This window comes from Hypoxylon fragiforme (assembly GCF_022984875.1).
Source record: "Hypoxylon fragiforme strain CBS 206.31 chromosome Unknown GGS25scaffold_10, whole genome shotgun sequence".
NCBI classification, from domain to species: Eukaryota; Fungi; Ascomycota; class Sordariomycetes; order Xylariales; family Hypoxylaceae; genus Hypoxylon; species Hypoxylon fragiforme.
In genome coordinates this window covers 2,294,667-2,314,567 of record NW_026054765.1, presented here as the reverse complement: position 1 = coordinate 2,314,567, position 19,901 = coordinate 2,294,667, and the positions used below count along the sequence as shown (strand labels likewise).

At 49.0% G+C, this 19,901-nt stretch overlaps 6 protein-coding genes across 6 annotated transcripts; 4 read left to right on the top strand and 2 right to left on the bottom strand.

The window, feature by feature from the left end:
* Window positions 1-66: 66 nt before the first annotated feature.
* On the bottom strand, window positions 67-2,970 carry GGS25DRAFT_97724 (glycoside hydrolase family 5 protein). Its single transcript, XM_049266192.1, has 4 exons — window positions 2,915-2,970; window positions 2,266-2,826; window positions 939-2,189; window positions 67-884 (listed from the first exon to the last, which is right to left on the bottom strand). The coding sequence occupies exons 2-4, from the start codon at window positions 2,647-2,649 to the stop codon at window positions 207-209; spliced, it is 2,313 nt and encodes a 770-aa protein (XP_049112608.1). The 5' UTR covers window positions 2,650-2,826; window positions 2,915-2,970; the 3' UTR covers window positions 67-206.
* A 1,554-nt stretch (window positions 2,971-4,524) lies between these two features.
* On the top strand, window positions 4,525-9,688 carry GGS25DRAFT_511790 (tetratricopeptide). The gene is made up of 3 exons (XM_049262740.1): window positions 4,525-4,893; window positions 4,972-9,116; window positions 9,308-9,688. The coding sequence occupies exons 1-2, from the start codon at window positions 4,775-4,777 to the stop codon at window positions 9,092-9,094; spliced, it is 4,242 nt and encodes a 1,413-aa protein (XP_049112607.1). The 5' UTR covers window positions 4,525-4,774; the 3' UTR covers window positions 9,095-9,116; window positions 9,308-9,688.
* Window positions 9,689-10,572: 884 nt separating this feature from the next.
* On the top strand, window positions 10,573-12,647 carry GGS25DRAFT_526575 (putative cytochrome P450; the record flags this gene model as incomplete). The annotated part of the gene is made up of 8 exons (XM_049265015.1): window positions 10,573-10,692; window positions 10,752-10,914; window positions 10,979-11,374; window positions 11,449-11,620; window positions 11,675-11,785; window positions 11,869-12,133; window positions 12,211-12,371; window positions 12,488-12,647. 8 exons carry the CDS (start codon window positions 10,573-10,575, stop codon window positions 12,645-12,647), a joined length of 1,548 nt encoding a protein of 515 aa, XP_049112606.1.
* Window positions 12,648-12,804: 157 nt separating this feature from the next.
* GGS25DRAFT_97009 (uncharacterized protein) lies at window positions 12,805-15,563 on the top strand. Its single transcript, XM_049266188.1, has 5 exons — window positions 12,805-13,752; window positions 13,862-13,996; window positions 14,052-15,038; window positions 15,101-15,209; window positions 15,287-15,563. The coding sequence occupies exons 1-3, from the start codon at window positions 13,162-13,164 to the stop codon at window positions 14,913-14,915; spliced, it is 1,590 nt and encodes a 529-aa protein (XP_049112605.1). The 5' UTR covers window positions 12,805-13,161; the 3' UTR covers window positions 14,916-15,038; window positions 15,101-15,209; window positions 15,287-15,563.
* Window positions 15,564-15,577: 14 nt separating this feature from the next.
* GGS25DRAFT_526573 (major facilitator superfamily domain-containing protein) lies at window positions 15,578-17,231 on the top strand (the record flags this gene model as incomplete). Its single annotated transcript, XM_049265014.1, has 5 exons — window positions 15,578-15,818; window positions 15,889-15,995; window positions 16,059-16,233; window positions 16,299-17,071; window positions 17,166-17,231. The coding sequence occupies 5 exons, from the start codon at window positions 15,578-15,580 to the stop codon at window positions 17,229-17,231; spliced, it is 1,362 nt and encodes a 453-aa protein (XP_049112604.1).
* A 64-nt stretch (window positions 17,232-17,295) lies between these two features.
* On the bottom strand, window positions 17,296-19,103 carry GGS25DRAFT_97195 (3-beta hydroxysteroid dehydrogenase/isomerase family protein). Its single transcript, XM_049266190.1, has 2 exons — window positions 18,704-19,103; window positions 17,296-18,611 (listed from the first exon to the last, which is right to left on the bottom strand). Exons 1-2 carry the CDS (start codon window positions 18,897-18,899, stop codon window positions 17,785-17,787), a joined length of 1,023 nt encoding a protein of 340 aa, XP_049112603.1. The 5' UTR covers window positions 18,900-19,103; the 3' UTR covers window positions 17,296-17,784.
* Window positions 19,104-19,901: the final 798 nt, after the last annotated feature.

The window sequence follows — 19,901 nt, the reverse complement described above, 5'->3', positions numbered from 1 at the left end:
ATTACGAAGTAGGTAGGTATGTATGCACCTGGTTGTAAGAGTCGTGTGACCGGATTTCCCGAACGCCTTTGTCGTTATTTCCCTCAAAGCTACATTAAATGAGCCTCCTCGAAGTACCACAGCAGATACCGCGAGAAAACGTATATGGATTTGCATCAGATCCTTCTTTCAGGTGTATGCCTATTCAACCGAATTCGTAACGTTGATTACATGACGTTACAACTTTTGACGTCAAAATTATAGGAATCCTGGCACTGGTCCAAGTAGCCAGCCTCCTCCGCTGTGCCAGCCATGCTGTTATGTGGTCGTATCACGCCCGTGATTTTAAGATTCTGCTGGCCAGCACCATGCCACCAACGAAGTTTCTGGACCCAAGCATGTTCATCATCATCTGTACTGATCTCCCATTTTCCAGAGCTGACTGCTACCGTGCACTGCTCCTTAGGAAAATGGTATTCGGGTAGGAATATCGTCGTAGGTAGGTCTTGAGACGGGGACTCGATTCCTTCGACGGTTAACGTGAACTCGCAATTCTTCAAATCGAAGCCATAGTTTGTTATAGCGCCATTGACTGCTATCGGCGCAGGGCGAACATATGCTTCCGCGGCGCGGTACCCAGGCGCGTTAGTCAATTCAGGAGCCTCACTAGGTGGCGAGGACGAGATGGAAGGGTTCGTTATGGTGCGCTTTAGATTGCTAGGTGTGACTGAGGTCTCATCTTCAACCTCTTTTCTACTGCCCGCGGTCGCTGTTTTCAGGAGGCTGGATGTCGACTGATTAAGGTCGGGCGTCCGAGGAACAGCGGATACTGGCAATGTTTGGTCATCTACGGAAAAGATGGATAAATCTTCACCATTCCATAAGTCACCTCGTTGGTGATCATTCTGAGTACATCATTAGCAATAAATCAGCGTCTATGCCCATGAAATAAGACTCACCGTTGCGTCGTATAACCATAATGTATACCCCTCCATGGATGAACCCTCCACAGCGAAGTGATTCGCATCCATGGCGGCAGATTGACTTGAGTAGTCACCTGTCTTATATGCGTATTTATCGTCCATGTCGTATGGAATCCCAAACTCGGTTAATATGCACGGATGATTTCCCATATAATCTAGTCCTTCTTTCCTCATGGCGGCCATCTGCTCCTTGAAGCTGTTTCGAATGGCCGTCTCACCAATTTTTATGGCGAAAGCTGGATGCCAGTAGTGGCCACGGAGCACCCCGTAAACATCCACATTCCACGTACGGTTCCATTTCTTCGTCATGAGGGTAATGCCATCGTAATAGTGTGGTGCGTACACCAACCTCGAGTCGTCATCTGCTGTACCCTTAATTTTGGGGGGCAATTCAAAGACTGGCGGCTGGCACAGCATAATCGCATCCTTGTGAATAGATCTGATGGTATCCCGATATTTTCGATAGAATTCTAGAAAGTAGGTATTCGTAAAGACCTCATTGTCTAGTTTGTTGCCGTTAGTTGGGTGCTTCGCGAAGTAATCCTTTCGTAGTAACGTGTCATTAGAGGGATCCCACACTCCATGTAGGGCCCAAATGCATTCACCCAACTTCCAGTCAGGGTCCCGCTTCCAACCGTATCGAGATTCATCATAATCTCCTGGTAACCACGCCATTTCACCATGGGGGTCAACTAGCGTACGTCCAACTTTGTAAGGCCCCAGACCTCCCATATCCCATGTGTCAACTTCACACGCTCGGCCGGACCCAGTCAGCATCGCTTGCCACAAGGTTGGGGAAGTGCCCTTTTTGAGATTCTGCTCGGGAGGGATAATGCTCAAGTCAGGATGTCCAATCATGCATCTGTTCGGCTCATTCAGAGTTTCCCACCCGAACACCACATCGTCTTCTATTCCACCAGCTTCGTGTATACGCCTCGCAAGATGCTCACAAGCACGCATGAAGTGTCCTTGCAAATAATCCTGAATATTCATGCCATCTATGATACACTTAGGGGCGAAATCACGTCCGGCGAAGAAGAGTGTGAATATCGTGGCTGCCGCGAGTCGATAGTAGTTGGTAGACCAGATCATTTTTGGGAAGTTTTCGGGGTCGGGATATGTATTATGTACAATAGCAGCTTCGGTAGCAGCGAAGCTCTGGGGATTTAACCCGCAAGCATATATCGTCCACATGGGAGCGCCCGATCCGCCACAATACCGCGACCACTGTTTAATTGGGATAATCAGCATACACATTTCTTCCGGGGAAGATGTAGCATGTAAACAATTGGGAAATACGTACGACGTCCTGATGAGGGTCCATAAATATATAGAAGCCATACTCCTTGGCCGTTCGTAAGACATCAATCGTATGCTGAATCCAGACTTCGTCATATCTCCCGGGTCCAGCAGCTTCGATAGCCTCCCAAGTAAAAACATAGCGGATGGTGTTATATCCAAACCGTTTCAAGCGGGAAAAGTGTATGTGAGCATCTTCTTTCCGAAATGGTCGGTTGTGGAATTTGACATTATCGCCGTCGAAAAAGTCCTGGGAGACATGGGATGGCACATCGGGTTCGCTGGGTAATTTGGAGTCGCCTGCGACGTTGATGCCCCTTAGCAAGACGTGTCTGCCATGTGTATCTTTAAAATGACCATCTTCGATGATCAAGCGAAGTGAAGCCATGAAGGATAGTCTAGATAATAGAGATGGAACAATTGACTGCCGATTGACTAGAAGTAAATAAGAAAATTGACATTAGATGGGATGAGGATATGTATCAACAAAATATTTTGGACCGCTGTCAGGTTCCAAGGTTGTCAAGCAGTTAAGGTGGCAGGGCTGCAGGTACGAGCACCGGGGCTATGAAGATTAGTTATCAGGATTCAAGTTCAGGGTTCAAGTCGGGGCCGTTGGGGGGTCGTGGTATTGATCGAGAAGTACAACTTACATAGCCAGATTTGATATGTAGTAATAACTATGCACGTACACATGAATGTATGCACTACTATGTAGGTAGGTACCTAGGTAATTACCTAGTAGCATATTATAAATGGATCCGAAGCTTTTATGTATGTACTACCCTAGGTATGCAGCAAGTGGCGATGACGTTGTTACATATGTACAAGGAATTTAGCGAATCGGAACCTTGAGATGCCGCAGCACCGCGTAGATTCATTTGTACATACTACATACCAGATGGTGGCAGGTACGCCAGAGAGGAAAGTGCGAAGCACTGTGGTCATGTATTTAAGAACATTTCAGTAGCAAGGTCTGATCCTTAGATCTTATCCTTTTAATATACAGGTCCACCCACATTTATCTGGTGACCCCCCACCGGAAGAGCTGTGGTGATAGCCTCATTTTTGGTTTTTGGTTTTTTTTGATAATTGGGACCTTTATTGTTTTCAAAGTTGTTTTGATCCTTTTATTGATTGAAACGTTATTGTTGATTGAAAGCTCTGTTCTGAAAGTCAACGTTTATTCAAAAGTCGTTTGTTCCAAAAGCCGTTTATTCAAAAGTCGTTTAATTAAAAGTCCACAGTCAGTTTATTCAAATCAAAAAGTCCAAAAACCGTTTATTCAATTCAAAAAGCCCACAGTTTACTAGCCATTATGGCTCATTTTGTTACCTCCCATATGGGATGCACTACACCTTATTTATCCGATTAACCCCTTACTCTAAAAGACCACACTTCTGGCACCTTGTCGCTGTTCCAATACAGCGTCACCTATCTCTGATACTCATTGAATGGCTGTGTGGTTCGGGAACGTCTATATCAGAGCTTGTTGGCGCTGTTGAAACGAAGCCTGGAGGTGCCTGGGACAGGCACTATTGTCCCCCCCCAGTAGATGGTGGCAGGTACGCCAGAGAGGAAAGTGCGAAGCACTGTGGTCATGTATTTAAGAACATTTCAGTAGCAAGGTCTGATCCTTAGATCTTATCCTTTTAATATACAGGTCCACCCACATTTATCTATACCTACCTACTACAGAGTAGTACCAGGTATTATGCAAATGTATATGCAGCCCAGAAAGTTAACTTATCCTCTAAGTAAACTTTCTGGGAGATGACGAAAAGACCATCGATAAGCACTAAACCTGCTACATACCTAGGGTAGACTAATAACACTCGGTGAGTAATTGAGTTGAGTCGTGCAGTTGACATATGATCTGTAAGTATTAAGTATACATAGTCTGTGGCTATATCGTGAGAGAATCCTAAACTATCAGATTTGTATGTAAAGGATTTAATGTCGGTGAACAACTTCATACTACGTATGTACGTCGTAGAAACATTCAATGTTTGCTCTTACGGCAGTAGATTGTTTTGATGCCAAGACCACATGTACAAGACACAAGACCCAAGAGTCCAAGACCCATGATCCGAATACGCAGCTGCCGATCCGATAAAAAGGAAAATGGGAAAATGAACATGGACAAAGTTCTCAGCTCAATTGATAATTGGTCATAATATATTCCGTAGCGGGGATCCGCCACGCGCCAAAACGGCGCAGCGGGGTGTAAACGCGATGATTTACCGATGATCTACCGGTTTATCTTATCAGCTTCAATCAGTACATACATGACGAAATCAGTACTTGAAGTACACCCGACCTTTCGCCGCGATCCACTCGTAGCTCATACACAAGGGGACAACTGAATTTAATGGTTCTTTCCAATCAAAAGAGTTCTCAGATCAAAAAAGAAAAAGGAAAAGAAAATACTTCAATGATGAAATGCCACAAAACACTCGTGGAAAATCACCCCAAGATATGACCTTGAGTATATCAGGTACACTTTCCCTAAGATGGCGAGCATCAAGGCCTCATTGAAGGCTATCAACGAAGCTATTCGCCAGCAAAAATGGGATGATGCTTTAGCACAAGCTGAAAATATCATCAGCAAAGACTCCAAGAACTATCAAGCGTACGTTTCATTCTCTCCCGTTGGGTCTTGGAAAAGTTCTTTACTTTGAATGTTCTAACATCCTTCTTATCTACCTAGCCATGTGTTTAAAGCCTTTGTATTAGACAAGAAGAACCAACTAGATCTAGCCGAAGCCGCCTACAACACCGCAGTCAGTATCCGATCTGATAGCCAAGCATGGCAGGGTCTGGTCCAGGTCTACGAGAAACAGGGGCCCAAGGCTCTACAGAAATATCAGCTCGCCGCTCTCAAGCTTGCTGAAATTTTCAGGGATGCGGAAGACGTGCAGAAGTGCCAAAATGTCGTAGACAAGTTCATTGACTTTGCTCGCACGAAGTGTGACCGAGCCCAATATGTTCAAGCTTTACATCTCATCCTTCCCGACAGTCCCATATATCCTGCTCTTGAAGGCCGGGTTCCTCATCCTGCTAGAACCTATGAGACTATGGCCCAGATCTTGGAGGTTGAAGAAAAGAAGCGTATCAATATCCTCATTGGTGAACGTCGAACAAGGCTAGGCGCTAAACTCAGTGAGGTTACTCTTGAGGTCAACCGAGAAGTCTTATGTCAGAGCGAGCTAGCCGACATCTATGAGAAACTTACGCTCTGGGTCCATGATGATGATGTCAGGCGTCAATATGAAGAGAAATTACTTCAATTCCGATATGACCGTCTCCTGGTCACTCCCCCCCAAACCAAAGCTGCTGAGATTCAAGTTGTTCAGAAGTTGGCAAACGACATGGTCATTATCAAACACCCTTTCAAGCTTGCTTGGGACATTGCGGTCGAATGGCAAGACTATAAGGAAATTAAGGACTGGGATGTCAATGTGCTTAACGAATATTGCTCCTTCTTCCCCGATAGTGATCTTTATCGTGTCTTGACAGGTTTCATGACAAGTGACATCTCACCATTCCCAAAAAGGACGGTGCCAGCTCCAGCACCCGCGCTTACGTCTGAGACAGACGAAGAAAGCGAAGATGATGAAGATGGTGGTGCTCCGACGTCAGTCGTGCCATACACCGACGAAGACAGGCTCTTAATGATGATGGAAGGGATTTCGACTACCAGCTCTTTGCTCGCTCACAGATTAATGGGAGAGTATTACCAGAACCTAGAAGACCACGAAAGTAACGTGGAGCTTATGAGAAAGGCAATCAAGATAATGATTGCGGAAACAGAAAAGATTGGCAAGGTCTTTACGAATGCTAATCAGGCTTTCATGCTTTACCTGGGTACTGCATTGGTGTTCTATCAATCTCCCAGGAATCACGGCGAAGCGAAATGTCTGTTCGACAAGGTACTGGAAGTGGACTCCACGTCAACCGCTGCGATGATTGGCGTTGGTCTAATCTATGAAGAGGAGGAGGAATTCGATCAGGCAATCGAATTCTTGGAACGAGCACTTGAAGGTGATAGCAGCAACCTCCGTGTCCGTGCTGAGGTTGGTTGGCTCTATTCATTGAAAGGCGACTACATACGTGGGAAGAAGGAGCTCGAGTCTCTTTTACCATCCATGATGCAGGCTTCAGTGTCTAAGGATTTGCTAGCCCAGACACAATATCGACTAGGCTGTTGTATTTGGAACCTCGACTCCTCAAAAACTGCCAGGAAGAGTCGGAAGGGTGCATATGCCTACTTCCTAGATGCTATAAAGAGCAACTTCAATTATGCCCCGGCATATAGTAGCTTGGGTATTTACTATGCAGATTACGCGAAGGACAACAAGAGGGCCCGAAAATGCTTTCTCAAGGCTGTAGAGCTATCGTCAGCTGAAGTTGAGTCTGCCGAAAGGCTTGCACGCTCGTTCGCTGACGACGGGGATTGGGATCGCGTTGAATTGGTAGCACGGCGAATCGTGGACTCGGGCAGAGTTAGGCCGCCTCCAGGATCTAAGAAGAAGGGCATCAGTTGGCCCTTATCTGCACTTGGGGTGGCTGAGTTGAACAAACAGGATTATGCCAAAGCAGTGGTCTCGTTTCAACAAGCCCTGCGTATTTCTCCCGAAGACTATCACTCCTGGGTCGGTCTGGGTGAAAGTTACCACAACTCGGGACGATTTATTGCAGCCACGAAAGCAATTCAAAACGCCCAAAAGTTGGAACAAAATGCGGACAGCGGCAAGATCGGTGACACTTGGTTCACGAAATATATGCTCGCTAACATTAAACGCGAGCTTGGCGAGTTTGACGAAGCCATCGATCTATACCACGAGGTCATATCGAATCGCCCAGAGGAAGAGGGTGTTGCTATAGCCCTGATGCAGACCATGGTTGAAAATGCTTCGGACTGTGTCGAAAAGGGCATATTTGGTAAATCGATTGAATTGGCTAGCAAAGCCTTATCCCTTGCCCTAACCGTGCCAATCAACCTCATTAGCACCTTCAATTTCTGGAAGGCAGTCGGCGATTCGTGCTCCATCTACTCTACCGTTCAAAGTCACGTGTCCGATCTCCCCACTGACGGTATCCGGAAGCTGCTTGATCTAGGAATAGAAAACAATTCTGCGTATGCCGTCTTGGAGGATATCGATGGTGTGGGCAAAGACATTATCTTTGCTGAAGGCAGATTCCCCGTGGATGAACAACTTGGAGTTGATCTCACCCGAAGTCTCCACACCGCTATTCTAGCCCACAAGCGGGCAATTCACGAGTCAGCCAACGACGCTCATGCTCAGGCAGTTGCATACTACAACTTGGGCTGGGCCGAGAACCGGGCCCACGTTTGCCTTCCTGTCCAACTTCGCGGCTCATCAAGCAGGTATCAGAAGGCCGCCGTGCGATGTTTCAAGCGAGCAATAGAGCTTGAAGCCGCAAACGCAGAATTTTGGAACTCGCTAGGCGTTGTCACGAGCGAAATCAATCCATCCGTGGCGCAACATGCATTCGTCCGCAGCCTATTCCTCAACGAAAGAAGCGCTCACGTGTGGGCAAACCTTGGAGCCTTAGCACTTCTCCAGAACGATGGCCAGCTTGCGAACGCGGCCTTTACGCGGGCACAGTCCAATGATCCCGACTACGCTCACGCCTGGTTAGGCCAGGGCCTGGTCGCGCTCCTATATGATGACCCCAAGGAAGCTCACGGCCTCTTCACTCATGCAATGGACATCTCCGAATCTTCCTCACTTCTTACGAGACGTCAATACCCCATATCCATGTTCGACCATATCCTCTCAAGCACATCCGATATAGGCATCACATCCCTAATACAACCTCTATTTGCTCTCACTCAACTGCAGCGTCTGGATCCACAAGATCTCGCTTATCGGCACCTTTCTACCTTGTATCAAGAAAGAACGAATGATAGTATTTGGGCGATAAATGCCCTCGAAAATACCTGCGAGCAATTGAAGGAAAACTATGAGGCTACCGAATCTACAAAATCCCTTGGACGCCTTGCCCTAGCCAAAGCCGACCTTGCTCGGTCATATCTTTCGGCTGGTGAATATGAGAAGGCCATAGATTGTGGAGAAAGCGCTTTAGGTATAAACAGCGACAAGCTCACGGCTGACCAGCGTACAAAGGCTCGTCTATCAGCTCATCTAACCGTAGGACTAGCACAGTACTTCTTGAAAGACATCCAGTCAGCTTTGTCGTACTTTACAGCCGCTCTTGAAGAGTCCAGCGAGAATCCAGACGCTGTCTGTCTTCTGGCCCAAATGCTATGGGCTAGTGGTACTAGCGAGGCTAGAGAGAAGGCACGGGATATTCTGTTCGGTGTAATCGAAAACGATGCTACTCACGTACAGTCCGTTCTGCTTTTGGGTATCATCGCCTTACTCGATGAAGACGAAGAGTCTCTCGACGCCGTTGTTTCGGAACTTCAAACGCTCCGGACCAGCGAAAAAGTCACCAACGCTGAACATTCTCAGATTGGTGAAGTATTCCGTGCCGTTGCCATACTATCGGAAACCGGTACAGATAGTGATGTCCTTGCTGAACTTCAGACTGATGTTATGCTGTACCCACACCTTCCACACGGATGGTCGAGGTTAGCCGAGTCTACAGGGGACGAGTATCCAGCAGATATGGCCCTGAAAGTGGCACTAAAGGCCATCCCGCCGAAAGGCGAACTTGGTGCTGTGGGTCTAGCCGATGCATATGCAGGAACTTGCAAGGCTGCCGATGCCCAGACGGCAATTTTCATCGCGCCCTGGAGCAGTACTGGCTGGGAGTCATTGGGCAGTGCAATCTCATCATAAACGGTTGCACTGCTAATTCTTGGTACGTCTCGCATTTTCTTTTTCACATTTCACTATTAGCTATAATGATGACAACCTATACCCCAAATATGTTTCAAGACGGGACTGATATTTCATTGATGTATAAAAATCTTTTATCTGATACAGCTTACCCTTTCACAATCAATATTCTCCCCTAGCATTTCTTGCAGAGCAAACTAACCCAAAAGTTAGGCTTTTTTTTTTTCATGATACAAGCCTGTAGCATATCAGCCCCAGGTTGTTGCATGAGTGATATGGGAGATGCGCGGCTAGTCACCTGATGGGAATGAGAGTAAATGAGTAACTATCATCTTGATGCATACAATTCTCTGGTATTCATCTTTCAAGGAGACGCAAGTGTTATATTAAAATGAGGCTAGGTCAATGCCTTCTTAATATACCTTTGTAAACTTTGGAATTATCCCTGGACTATATCCAGGATTCATTTTCAACAAGATGGGCCTATGGAAGGAAGGTATCATTCATACCTAGGTAACTACCTAGTACCAATAATTTCATGTCCCAACCAAGATAGCCTCTTAATTTACTATCAATTAAGACAATGCCAAATGATTACCTAGTCTTCTGGCGGAAACGGCCTGGCACGATCTGGGAGGGTGGCTCCACTTACTCACTATTAGATGACCTTTTACCAGTGAAAGGTGCATTCTCTTTTCAGGAGACATGAGACAGTTGATATATACGGACCAGACCTATCTAGCTTCACTGATGATAACTATAAAAATACTTGGCTCACGAGTTTATGCATAGGTATTCATAGATCTCATACTCCGTACAGTCCACTTTTATCCACACATCCACCTACCTGACCGTGCCTGTATCTCCAGAGCAGCAGAGCTACCTTGCCTACATATCAAAAGTACCTACTAACCTTAGTAGGCGGCCTTGGACGTGAACCACTCTAGATCCTACCATCAAATGTTGTAACGCGTCGTCCTAAAGCTTTTATTAATCATTTTATCCTTAATTTAGCACGCTTCAGCTGCAACTCCTATCCATTATTTCAGACTCACATATGATAGCGGTATGGTAGTGTTGCACTCATGAAGCCATTGGCAGAAGAAGTACCTGGTAACTTAAAGAGGTATGCTTGGTAGACGATGCCACATACCTTTCAATAGAAAAAAACTCCTAATGCTTGTCCGTAGTCTTTTAGCCTCTGGACATTCCATACTACGTAGTTGGTAGCATGCAAAATCAAGTCCTTCAAGTGAAGTAGAGAATGCTGAACTAGTATACCGAGCGCAATACCCACTGGGTCTTAATTCGTACATACCTAGACATAGAAATGGTGGTCTTTTGCCTCTTTACCTGCCCAGGTGTCTATTATTAAATTCTGTATGATTTATAAAATGGTTGGAATCATTGCGTCTGTGAACCGTCAACGTTGCTCTCTCTAAACCACTGTAGTCTTGCATCTGACAGCCCTCCTCAACATGAATAACTCCAACCCGTTATTTCCTAGCGACCACATTATACTGGATGGATTTCAGCGTTGGGGTGCAATCAAGCACCATCTATCTGCTGGGCTGCTCTTGAGAGCATCCACGGCTCTGGTGAGTACATCGCACGCTTGCACAGTTACCTAGTGAGCCCTATACTGACAAGGAACCAGTTTTTTGCCTATGCAATTAGTTGTATCATCTACAATCTTTACTTCCACCCCCTTTCCCAGTTTCCCGGGCCATTTTGGGCCAGGGCATCACTGTTATGGCGTATCCGCCACTCTACAGATGGCCGATTCCATCGTCACATCGAAAACTGCCACAAGCGTTACGGTGAGTTGATCACAGGACAACGCAGTCCTCATCTGAAAGTTTGTCTAACAATGTGACTACCTAGGTGATGTTTTCCGCGTGAGCCCCAACGAGCTCTCGTTCTGCAGCCCAGGCGCCTACACGGCCATCTACCTGCCCGCCGTCAAGGGCGTGGCTAAAATCAGCAAGAACGAGTTCTACGACATGCTCGGCGCCGGGTTCGACGAGCAAGCTCTGGGCACCGAGCGCGACCCTATCCTAGCTCAGCAGAAGCGCGCACTGTTCTCCGCGGCATTATCAGCGAGGGGACTGGCCCAGCAAGAACCTGTCATGCAGAAGAACGTCGACATGTTCGTGGAGAAGTTGGGGAAGCTGGGGAACAGTGAGGAGGGAGTCGACATGACCAAGTGGTTTATCTTTTTGGGGTTCGACATCCTCGGCGAGATGGCCTTTGGCGAGTCGTTCGGCTGCATCGAAAGGGGTATGTGATGTTTGTGATGTTTGCGATGTTGTGTTTACCGCAAGATTTGGATAGGTACTGACTGGCCATTACAGAGGGATCACACCCTTGGCTGGACCTTATTCTAAGCACCATCCACGTGGTGACGGTGGCGGACAATCTCAGACGTTACCCTATGCTTGTCAAACTCGCACAATGCATTCCGTCTAAGTGGACCGTTGGTTTTCGGAACCAAATGATCCAGTACAGCAAGGATAAGGCCGTAGCGTGGGTGGCCTCTTTCTAAGAAGTTGATGTGATTCATGGGCTAACGTCTCGCAGCCGACTCCAAAAGCAGGGCCCCCAGAATGACTTCCTGGAGAACGTTGCAGAGAAAGTCCGTAAGGGTGAGGTCAAGCAGGCGGAAATGGAAGCGCACTCTTGGAACATGGTGTAAGTGTATCTTATCCTCTGGCGCCACATAAGTCACCTATCCATATATGTATACTAGGCACCTAGCTGACCCTTAGTTAAAGACTGGCGGGAGGCGAGACCAGCGGGAGTCTCATGACCTCCACCCTCTACTTCCTACTCAAGAACAGGGAAGCATATGACAAGTTGGCCCGAGAAGTTCGCTCATCCTACGCGAGTTACGACGACATCGACGTTGGCTCTACCACGAAGCTGGAGTACCTTAGGGCGGTGCTGAAAGAGGGCATGCGGCTTTTCCCGGTTGCCCCGCAGGGCACGCCGCGCCTGTCGCCGGGTGTGATGGTTGAGGGACACTATGTACCTAAGGGTGTAAGTTGACGAGCCATGGAGACAGGATACCTGCATACTTATGTAGGCAGATAAACAGTGGCTGATAATGATCGCAGGCCGAGTTCTACGTCTCCCCATGGGCCATCGCCCACGACGAGCGGTTCTGGCACGAGCCGTATGCCTTCAAGCCCGAACGCTGGCTCGACCCCGACTGCGACGACGTCAAGTCAGCGAGCCAGCCGTTCTCGTTGGGCCCGCGGGTATGCCCCGGAAAGCTGTGAGTTTTGGCACTTTTCTACCTACCTCCATACCCTTTGCGTCATATTTGTCTATGGAGATACCTACCTAAAAAACGTTGAAGGTGTCGAGGTACCTAGGCTAATGCAACAGCAGCTTTGCGTACGGACAGATGTCGCTACAGCTGGCGAAGATGGTATACGCGCTTGACATGGAGCTTCTTAGTAAGGATCTGGATTGGATTGGGTCCTGCAAGATGCATTTCCTGTGGTGGAAGCCGGCATTGAATGTGAGGTTCACTCCTAGAACAGTGTGATAGAACGACGCATTGTATATTATATACTCGCAGCCAACTGCTTACTACATGTATGTAGCATCAATTAGGGAAACAATAAAAGATTGATCGTTTACCTTTGGGAATAGGTACCTAGTTAGTCTAACCATGAACCCTGAAGCCTGACCCTAAGGTACCTATGTGGGCCTTCAATGCACGTGATTAACTACCTACGGCGTAGTTACATGTAGGTGATTAACTACTCTTTTAGCCGTGCTGACATATGCGGATACACCTTTACAAGATTCATATACTGGGCCCATTTGTCCATGTACCAGTGCCTATATTGAAATCCTTGACTCTAGGTTAGAAAGCTTCAATTCTACTCTTTTGTGCATAAATTTCTCATCGGGTCACACATGGTTGGCGTTGCCGGCAAGTCGCAGGCTTGTAACACCTGCAGGCAGAAGAGGCTGAGGGTATATGACCGACCCAACCCGCATTATACTGATCTCCCCGAGCCCCGCTAATCACGAGGCCCTTTGAATAGTGTGATATGAGACGGCCATTCTGCCTCAAATGCATTGCAGCAAAACGAACATGTACTGGCTACGGCCGTGATCTCATCTTTGTTAACAGGACTCCGTCAAGCACGTCAACTACGGCAACTTCGGTACTGTCCAAACGCAAGACTCTGCAGAAGACTCTGCAGAAGCAACAGCAACAACAACAACAGCCGAAAGATGAACTTGCTAATTCCCAGACGGAAACCAAACTACACGATTTATTTTCAGATTCTTGGCGTAACTGTCACGAGTTTCGGAAGTACGCCGTGAAGTTATTAGAGTCTACCTATCTCCCAAAGTACCCATTCTCGAGCAGTCCCAGACCAGAGACCAGCGAAGGGAGCTTCTCGTGGGCCTATCGCCTAGCGGATCTGCTCGAGCCCAGCAAGTCTTTGGATACGGCCCTCTTCGCATTTTGCCTTGCCCAGTTGCATGTTACAGGCACGGGCAGTGCTTCACTCTACCAATGCCTTGATCGATACAACGCCGCGGTGCAGCATCTTTACACGGACTTGAATGATTCGGAAAGGCGGTGCCGAGAGGAGACGTTGGCGGCTATCATAGTCCTATCGACCTGTGAGGTATACACGTGTACCTACCTATATATAGAACCCCTTACGAAACAGAATAGGCTCACAAGCCACATAGTCTCCCGACTCGCTGTATAGAGTTACTAATCAGTGTTTCTAGCTTTTTGTATGCCCTGCGGAAAATGGCTGGAGCGTTCATGCAAGTGGCATCGCAGAGATCCTACGGCTGCGAGGCCCGGAAATGGCAAGTACCCCGGCATGGCGACACCTGTTCTCGCGTATGCGGATTGTCTGTGTGAGTCTAATTTATGTGTCTCGGCTTCCTCTGTCTTCCTCTAATGGATCACTAGACCCTGGAAGCTTTAACGAAACGACAAGCAAAAATCCTCGAAGACGATATCTGGCGACAGATAGTTACCGAGTCCGACTTCAATGGCCCTCTCGACGAGGTATATCAGATGGTTGCAGATATTCCTGCTATCCTTGAAAAGGCAGACACTCTCCCCTCCATCAGCGACCAAGATGTTCTGGTGAGAGAATCAGCTTCAGCTGTGCGCGCATTGCTAGGGATGGTCAAATCTGTCGAGCACTGGAACGATGAGTTCTGGAAGGCTTCGCCGTCGCCTCGAGCCTGGTCAGTACCAAGCTGTGCGGTAAACCCGGCGGACGTCGACCCTTCAAATCGAGTTTTCCCGCTCTGCTTCGAGTTTGAATCGCTCAATGTCGCTGTGGCTGTCGTCATGTGCTGGTCTGTCGCCGCCCAATTGTATAGCAATGTCATCCAGATACACGACCTGGTTCAGGGGAGACTGGGTCGTTCTATGACACTTGAACACCTCCTTGCTTCAACTAACCCCATTACGTTAGATTCAGCGCAGCCACTAGAGCCTTTGAGCCTGGATGCTCCATCATTCAGCCTAGACAAGAGCCGCTCCATACAAGATATTCAAAGCGAGGGAACTAGAATGGCACGGTATATTTGCCAGTCATTGGAATACTTCCACCGCACAGAGCTGGGAACCTATGGTGGTCACGCAACCACATATCCATCTTGGAGTGCGCGACAGTACTTTCGTCTGCACCCTGGCCATGAGCGAGAGTGGTCGTGGTTGCAAAATATACATAAGATGGAAGGCCCCGGTACGCGTTGGGGCTTGTCGATGATGACTTTTGCAGATATAGTTGGGCCGTTGAGCAGGAGGATGTCGAGATAAGATAAGAGATACTATCGGCTTATTACAAATGCAACATAACATAGCTTATTATTAATAGGCATGTGCCTGAAAAAATCTTTGTTGGTAGGATGAAGGATAAAAAGGGGGAGGAGACATTGTTAGGTTAGTCGCCTGCAACCTTCGCAATTTTTCATCCAATTAAAGGCACTAACCTATATGAGTAGGATGAATCGCGCGAATCAGAATTAAGGATTTCGGGTTTATTTTATCGTCTGAAGAGCTGGTTATCAGCTGCTCTCGGTCACATGCATCCATGGATGTTTACCTACAGTAGTATGTAAATCTGACATCTGAGGCGTTTGCTACTCCCCATATGGCATATGCCGTATCCTAAGTCCTTGTCTGACCAGGTACACGTTGTAGTGGGTCGTCCGATGCGGTACGGGGTCGTTACCCGTGCCAAGAACTCTTCGACGAAAGATGATACCGCATTAGGAACTATCTTTAACCTTACTAATTCCAACTGATTCGTCTTTCTCACAGTTCGATGATAAATCCAACCTGCCAACCTACCTGACTATGAAAATGATATATAGGTAGGCAAGGCCTGAGCAAGGAAAGATGGCAGCTCTCTCTTGGAACTCTGTCTTTCTTTTCGATCCATCAAATTTCTTCTTCTTCCATCATCTCCGCTCGTCAAGATGAGTTCAAACGCGGAAATCAGCTCTCAGAGCCCTACCTCCCTCCAAGACTTCAACGACCGCAAGTCGGAAAAGACGAATGTCGACGTTGAGAGCGGAGAAGTTTCTGAGTCGGAAAGATTCCAAAACCAGTCTCTTGCCGGACCCGACCCTGACGCCTTCCCCGATGGCGGCTTTCACGCGTGGCTGTGCATTGCTGGCGGGTTTTGTACCGTCTTTTCTAGTTTCGGCTGGGTCAACTGTATGTTAGATTTCCTGGTCAACTTTTAACGTCGAGTTGTCGATACATCGTACTAATGAGCATAAACAAGGCATTGGTGTTTTCCAGGACTACTACCAGGCGAACCAGCTTGCGTCTTATACGCCTAGCGAAGTGGCCTGGATACCGGCAATGGAATCGTTCGTGCTGTTCTTCTTCGTGGGTTCACGGCATACATATGCACACCTATTTGCCTTTTCCTAATATTAATGACATACACAGGGCTTGTTTTCTGGCAAGGCGGCTGATAACTATGGTCCACGATGGCCACTGCTTTTCGGAACCATACTGCATGTTTTCGGATTGATGATGGTCTCGCTATCCAAGGAGTACTACCAAATCTTCCTAGCACAATCTGTCGCTAGCGCTATTGGAACTAGCTTCCTGTTCTATCCGAGTACGTGCATACCCCATTTCCTGTTACTCATATCATTCAGTAACTACTTGTTGACAAGTGCTCAGCTGTGGCTGCGGCAGGGAGCTGGTTCAAGAAACACCGCGCGCTCGCATACGGCATCATGGTCTCCGGATCCAGCATCGGCGGCGTCGTGCTTCCGATCATGGTGCAGCACCTGATCGTGGACGTCGGCTTTGGCTGGGCCATGCGCATCACCGCCTTCCTCCTCCTCGGGCTCCTAGTCTTCGGCAACATCGCCGTCAAGTCTCGCCTGCCCCCCGCCCCGAAGCCTTTCACGGTGAAGCAGTACTTCGTCCCGTTCACCGAGCTGCCGTTCCTGCTTCTGGCCATCGGCTCGTTCTTCATCTACTTCGGCGCCTTCCTCCCCTTCAACTTCATCATCGTCCAGGCGAAGGCGGCGGGCATGCCGGATGACCTGACCAACTACCTCGTCCCAATCATCAACGCCGCGAGTGTCTTTGGACGAATCTTCCCCGCCCATCTGGGGGATGTGTACGGCGTCTTCAACGTCTGCATCATCTTTACCCTTTTCTCAGGGATCATAAGTCTGGCCCTGTGGGTCCCAGCCGCGTCGACTGCCCCGATCATCGTCTTCGCAGTGCTCTATGGCTTCGCTTCCGGCCTGACCCTTGCCATTATTCCTGCCTTGGTAGCCTCGATATCCGACGTGCGCACGCTGGGCTTCCGCGTCGGCACGCTGTACGCGTTCTCCTCCTTCGGCACGCTGTTCGGCAGCCCCATTGCGGGCGCGATCGTGACTGCGCAGGACGGCGGGTACTCCGGTCTCAGGGTCTTTTGCGGTGTGTCGCTGCTCGCGGTAAGCATTCGACCCCCCCCTCCTTGAATTTTCAATATATTCCAATGTTGTTTGAATTACCTAAGCTGACAAATAACCGTCATGATCGTAATAGGGAGGCGTTTTTATCATTCTCTCACGGGTCAAGCTGGTGGGTCCCGGACTGCTGGTCAAGAAATAAGTAAGCGACTCGCAGGCGGTAGGTATGATGTTACGTCAGACGCGGTTAGATTACGGAACCCCCCCCCCCCCCCCCCTTAATATTTATTCCCCCAATTTGCAATTTGCACTGAAAACCGGTCAACTTCACTTGCACGGTTCTGCATAACGGATAGATCTCGTTTCAAGGTTTTCAAAAGGTGTAATGTTGTAGAGAGCAAGGTAGATTATATTCAGATTTTTTTTTTTTCAATTGGGTCGATGGGGATTTGTCGGCATTTTCTGTGACGGAGTTGAGGTCGGACTGAGTACCTAGGTATTTTGCAGTGTCACTTGCACTTGGCGAGCACTGGCAGCTACTACCTAATACACCTCTTTGGAAGAGAAGAGTTCAGGTTGGCGAAATCACAAGATGGGAGTCCTTGTTAGGTATTATTTTTGCACGGGATTCTGCGGTGAAGTAGGTATTGAAATTGGGCCACTATTGACTAACTAACTAACTACCTACCCGGCGCACTACCAACGATCCAACTTCCAACCTCGTACCCCAGATACCTAACCTAGGTACTCACAAGTTACAACAGCCCCCTCACACTCTCCACCACCCCCACCACCGCCTCCCTGAACCCCCTATACCTCATCCCCAGCACCTCCACGCTCTTCGAATTGTCGAACCCGTTGACCCCCCCATCCTCCGGCGCCTCCCCGCTCCTCAGCGCCTCGCCCGTCGGCATCCTGGCCCTGAACTCGGGGAACTCCTCGCCGATGACGCGCGCGATGTCCGCGTTGCAGTAGTTCCCCGCCGTCACCAGGAACCGGTGGCCGCCGACGGGCTTCCGCAGGGCCAGCACGTGCGCGAGCGCGAGGTCCCGCACGTCGACGAAGAGGTAGTTCACCGTCGGCGGGCACGGCGTGCCGGGGCCGCCGAGGAGGAGGGCGGCGAAGCGCGCGTTGCTCGTGTTGATGGCGGAGAGGGAGGGCGGGGGCCGCAGCACGGGCCCGTAGACCATGGCCGGGTTCATCGTCGTCAGCGCGAACCCGGGCTTCTGGCGCGCGACGAAGTCCCACGCGGCCCGCTCGGCAAACGTCTTGCTGGCGAGGTACGCCGACTGCGGGCTCGTGTACGCCTGCGCCTCCGTGATCGGGTTCCAGTCCGCCTCCGTCCACGCGCGCGTGATGGGCTTGCTGTAGTCGACCATGGCGGCGTATGAGCTGGTCATGACGACGCGCTTTATGGTGGGGGCGTGGGCTTGGATCGCGCGCAGGAGGTTGGTGGTTCCGTCGACGGCGGCGGCGATGAGGTCGTGGATTTCGGAGCGCGTGGTCGCGTTGAAGTGGTACGGGCTTGCGCAGTGGATTGCCGCGGTGAAGGGGGGGGAGGAGAGGACGGCTGTGTCGAAGGCTGGTGGTGTGGGGGGGGTGGTGGTTAGATGAGCAAATACCTAACCTACAGTACTTTTGATCTCTGTCTAGGAAACGGGCAAACTAGCTTACCTTCGGGCTTCCGAACATCCTCCACGATGACAAAGTCGAGCTTCTCCTTGCCGAGGTGTTTGTGGGCATCGAGGATCTGCTGCCCCTTCTGCGCGGAGCGGACGGTGGCCACGACGGAGTAGCCGTGGTCGAGCAGGCTTTCTAGGATGTGCGAGGCGATGAAGCCAGATCCGCCGGTCAGGAGTACTCGTGTCATTGTTTTGATGGGGGTGGAGAGGGCGGTATGAGTAGGTGACTATTTTGTCTTATGAAAAAAAAAGGGGGGGAGGAAGGTGGGAGTTTTCGTATAAGCTTTAAGGGCGAAGGGTATAACAAGAAAGCTTGGGTGTTTGCTTTAGATACGAAGGATGGGGGGTATAGTCTCGCTTTATCTACTACGAGCGAATGCCGAGATGATTTCTAAGGCTGAAGGGGCGGCTATCTTAGAAACGCGAAGAACAGCTGATACTCAATTCTCCGATGCGCCACGGGGTCCACGAGGTAGACCGAAAAATATTTCGAGCCATCATTTCTTTCTTTGATCATGCCGCTACCGTTGAGGGGCCGCTGACTACAGGGAATCGGTGCATGGATAGGATTCCTCCCCAGGTAGATATCTAGCCCTCTCACCGACCACTGTCAGAGATGCATGAAGACCGCTGTGCAAGGGCAAAGAATTCATCCGAACCGAAGGGCGCCCCCGTTTCCGAGATCGGTTGATTACCAACTCGGTCTATAGCCTTTCTGTAACTACTAGGTAGGCAAGATATAGGATAGGATTGCATCATGTATCACGGGTTAGTCGAAGCGGTGTTCGTTCTTTAGCTTCAAAAGAAAGGCACCTTCTAATATCTGTAGTAAGTTGCGATATCAAGCCGCATTGAATCCTTACCCCCCCTTACCCAGTGCAGTATGCAGATTACCTTACAATAAGCTTTTAGGAGGCTGATGCGGAATCCTTCGTCGCAAAAGGGCCAGGTGTAGCCCGCGTGCTGTTACCAGGGCCTTGGTCTCAGATGTAGTCTCTGGTGTGCTTTTGAGGTTCGTAAGTTTCTTCTTTCCACGTACTTACCTAAACCCCTATCTAAATACCTACCTAGTATCAAGAAGTTCAAACGGCATGTCCCGTGAGTAGGTACTGTTGGGACATGGGTATAAATCCGCGAGCCCCTCGAACCCAGGCATCTGACTGGATAACGGCTATCAGGGCTAGCTCTCC

Bases quoted from the DNA above. Each gene is read 5' to 3' on its own strand.
- GGS25DRAFT_511790 (XM_049262740.1), top strand. From the start codon at position 4,775: ATGGCGAGCATCAAGGCCTCATTGAAGGCTATCAACGAAGCTATTCGC. The intron at 4,894-4,971 runs GTACGTTTCATT...TTATCTACCTAG, and splicing joins GACTCCAAGAACTATCAAGC to CCATGTGTTTAAAGCCTTTG.
- GGS25DRAFT_97724 (XM_049266192.1), bottom strand. From the start codon at position 2,649: ATGGCTTCACTTCGCTTGATCATCGAAGATGGTCATTTTAAAGATACA. The intron at 2,190-2,265 runs GTACGTATTTCC...CCAATTAAACAG, and splicing joins TGGACCCTCATCAGGACGTC to TGGTCGCGGTATTGTGGCGG. The intron at 885-938 runs GTGAGTCTTATT...TGATGTACTCAG, and splicing joins TATGGTTATACGACGCAACG to AATGATCACCAACGAGGTGA.
- GGS25DRAFT_97009 (XM_049266188.1), top strand. From the start codon at position 13,162: ATGAGACGGCCATTCTGCCTCAAATGCATTGCAGCAAAACGAACATGT. The intron at 13,753-13,861 runs GTATACACGTGT...CAGTGTTTCTAG, and splicing joins TAGTCCTATCGACCTGTGAG to CTTTTTGTATGCCCTGCGGA. The intron at 13,997-14,051 runs GTGAGTCTAATT...ATGGATCACTAG, and splicing joins CGCGTATGCGGATTGTCTGT to ACCCTGGAAGCTTTAACGAA.
- GGS25DRAFT_97195 (XM_049266190.1), bottom strand. From the start codon at position 18,899: ATGACACGAGTACTCCTGACCGGCGGATCTGGCTTCATCGCCTCGCAC. The intron at 18,612-18,703 runs GTAAGCTAGTTT...CCACACCACCAG, and splicing joins GGATGTTCGGAAGCCCGAAG to CCTTCGACACAGCCGTCCTC.